This window comes from Octopus bimaculoides, chromosome 3 (genome assembly GCF_001194135.2).
Source record: "Octopus bimaculoides isolate UCB-OBI-ISO-001 chromosome 3, ASM119413v2, whole genome shotgun sequence".
NCBI lineage: Eukaryota > Metazoa > Mollusca > Cephalopoda > Octopoda > Octopodidae > Octopus > Octopus bimaculoides.
In genome coordinates, this window is record NC_068983.1 from 39,229,992 (window position 1) to 39,233,708 (window position 3,717).

Below are 3,717 nucleotides of genomic sequence, written 5' to 3' on the forward strand. Positions count from 1 at the left end.
CGTTTTCGTGCGGGTGACACGTAAAAGCACCCACTACACTCTCTGAGTGGTTGGCGTTAGGAAGGGCATCCAGCTGTAGAAACTCTGCCAAATTAGACTGGAGCCTGGTGTTGCCATCCGGTTTCACCAGTCCTCAGTCAAATCGTCCAACCCATGCTAGCATGGAAAGCGGATGTTAAACGATGATGATGATTCAACTGTAAATAACTTCCAGCAATAGGTGGGAAGTTAACCTTGAGATGTATCAGTGTCTTGTTCAGAGGGGTGTGTTGTGGTCTCAGTCATTTATGCCATGGAAACCTTGTGAGTTCTAGCACTCCTGATAAACCTAAGCTAAGCCTATGTATTAGTTTCCTGGAATTTCTGTAACATTGAAATCAGGGTTTGCTGGAGACTGTACCACTATATAATGTTTTCTTCTTTTTATGTTCTTGAAAATAAACTTTAATTAACCTGAAATTATTCTGACATTTTGTGCTTACAAAATCAAAAAAACAACATAGCACCCATGACTTTCAGAAACATTTTTTCTCACTCAGAATTGCTGAAGCACGGAACAAATTACCTGCATCAGTTGTTAGCTGTTGGAACACTACATCCTTCATAATTTCTCTGCTTCCCAAAGTTCACCAACAGCACACATTCCTGCCACTTTTTTTAATGGTTCATTCACTGTTCACTTCTTGTGCATTATTCTTGTTTATGCCTTTTTGGTTACTTTCTCTGATGAGGTGTAGTGCATCTGAGCTCAGTGTACAATAAGTTTATTGTTATTATTATTATTATTTAATTAAGACTCTCAGCTTATTTTGCTGAGTATGATGGAAAGTGTCTGCTCTCTACAGCCAGCAGACTAAGGTGACATTTGTTTACTGATTATACTTCAAGAACCCTGCAGAGAGAACTCTTGTAGTTCCAAGCAGTGCTGGTTTTTGTTGGTATTCTATCTTTACATTTGCACCAATCTTTTTGAGTCATGTTTGTAATACTGATACTATTAACCATGCCATTATTACTGGTACCACATCTACTCTCCTCATTGCTTACAACCTGTGTATTTCCCATGTCAAATTGTCATATATCTTCAGTTTTTCTTCTTTTTCTTTGATCCGGTTGTCACTGGCGACATACTATGTCAATTATCATGCATGTTCTTTCTCTTTTCATTCACCACAACAGTGTCAGGTTTCCAATGTCTGATCTGACGGTCACACTGAATCATTGCATCCTACAAGATTTTTGCAATCTTCATTCTTGGTAACTCCTTCTGCAGTTTGTTCATACCACGTCTTTGCTCTTTGTAGGCTGTGATTTCCATAGAGTTCCCAATGAATCATTCTTGCCACATTGTCATGTCACCTTTTGTATTCATATTGTGCCAATCTCGGGCAGTTGCTTATGATATGCCATACTGTTTCACCCCTCTCACCACACATTCTTAATTTGTCATTCTTGGTAGTGTTGTCGAATCTGCACTTCCCATAGTTCTTAACATTCTTGTGCTGTGCATATAAGTGCTTCTGTCTCTATCTTTAGGTCATTCCTCCTCGTCCATAGCCACTGGTCTTCTGTATTTGTCTTGGTGTTTGTATATCTTTCAAACTGACCATACATATGTTTTTCCTTCCATGCTATTTTTTTTTTTTTTTTTGAGTTTTTCTCCTCTCTAAGTTTTTCTTTCCTTACACAATTATCGATTTTGATGTTGTTGTTATTATTATTTGCCTGGCACTTAGAATGTCGCCAGGCACTTACAGCCCTCTATCAGTCAGTCAAGCAATGGGATTGGTGGATGTTCTGCTTTAGAAATTGATAGAGGATTAGTGGTGGGGAAGTGTGATGACATTCTCAGGGAGACTCTGGGTGCCAATGAGAACAAACTGGCTAGTCTGTTCCCGGAGGACTTTCCCGGAACTATCATGGATAATTTCCAGTTACTGTCACATGTGGGACGGATCTGTCTGTTAGCCAAGTTTGTAGTGATGAGTGCATTGCTACACTCCTTCAATTGGGCAGGCAAGGTAGTTTTCCTTTGTCTAGTGGGCTATGGTGAAAGAGGTTGTTTGGTGGACAAGGCTGGACTGTATGAGGACAGATAAATTCCTCTTTGGTAGAGCTCTCATTGACTTCTTCAAGTTTCACTTGAAAAGGAAATTGAGAGTGGAGTGGGAAGTGCTGTCCTCGAGTGAGGTGGGTGAAAGTTATGAAAATGGCAAGAGTGGATGGTACTTCTCTAAGTGTTGACCTGTGAGTCAGAGAGAATGGATTGGAGAGGGCACTTGCTCCTGGGATTTCAGGGAAATTTCAGATAGTGGGGTTCCTCGATTATTCCTAGAGGCCTTCCTGTGTCAGGAGGACCACATCTCTATCATCCTCCCCACCACTTTTCTTTTTTTTTTAAACTTTTGTATGCTATTTATATGAACCTTCTTTTTCAGTCTATACTGTGTTTACTTTCTTTCTTTCTTTCACTTTTTTTTTATCATTTCATTGTATGTAAATCCCTACATTTTATGTCTGTCTTTGTATTGTCCTCCTCATCCTTCGCCCTTGTGGCAAATAAATGAAATCATCATCATCATTATCATCATTATTATTATCATCATCATTATTATTATTATTATCATTATTATTATTATATTAATATCTGTTTTATTTTTTCTTCTCTTTTCTGGTTTCGCTCATTGCTAGTAGTGGCAGACGGGCTTTGTTGTAAACTAACTCAGATCTGTGACAAACCTAGATCGTTGCTTTGGGCAATGGATCGGGGCAAACCAGATGAATTCATGACAACTAAAGACACATTACAACTAGTCAAAAAGATTGGAAGTGGGCAATTTGCTGAAGTTTACTATGGTAAGTTAATAAAATTATCTCCAACTAGAAACAATGTTTCCTGGGCCTAAATAGCAGTAGCATTCTTCCCTTTCCTGGGACTGCCACATTAAGTTGGCAACAAACCATCACTCTATCATGCTGCTACTGTATAAGTCTCTCTAAGAGATTTAGAAATGCAATATTTCTAATTATTTATATCATTTTTCTTGTAACTCCTGTCATTTGTAAAATTGTTGTTATTGTTGTTATTAGAAACGAGGGCGGTGGAATTAAAAAAGAAAAGCATTCTAACCCTTTAGAATTTGAACTGGCCATATCTGGTCCAAAATATTCTACTTTATTTTATGTTGAAACTGGCTTCTCACGCTTATCCTACAATGTCATTCTAAAAATAAACAAGCATATCTTCAAAATCTCAACCCTGCAGGATAATGCATAATTAATTCAAAACAATGTGAGTAAATAAGAATAAATACATTTGACAGAATGAAAGTGCGTAGCTCAGTGGTTAGGCTGTTGCATTCATGATTGCTAGATTGTGGGTTCAATTCCCTGATTGGGCGGTGCACTGTGTTCTTGCATGAAACATTTCACATCGCATTGCTCCATTCCCTCTTTTGGTCAGGGTGGAATGTCAACCTGCTGACCTAGCTAATGGGGTGGCATCGTTTGAAGGCTAAAACAATGCAGAATCGCATTGTGACCAGTGATGTGTAATAACATCTGATAGCCTGGTCAGTCATGTGATCATATTTGACAGAGTAATCTGAACGCTAAAGGGTTAATGTCATGTCTCCTTCCATATATGTAACTCTCTCTCTCTCTCTCTCTCTCTATATATATATATATATATATATATATATATATATATATATATAT

The 3,717-nt window shown here is 38.1% G+C and overlaps 1 protein-coding gene across 1 annotated transcript in view; it reads left to right on the plus strand.

The window, feature by feature from the left end:
• Positions 1-3,717, plus strand: part of LOC106875007 (tyrosine-protein kinase fyna) — a 430,432-nt gene that overhangs the window by 405,628 nt on the left and 21,087 nt on the right. Inside the window, exon 6 of the mRNA XM_052966727.1 lies at positions 2,692-2,856. Within this exon, the coding sequence (XP_052822687.1) occupies positions 2,692-2,856 (165 nt within the window). The remainder of the gene's footprint in view (positions 1-2,691; positions 2,857-3,717) is intronic.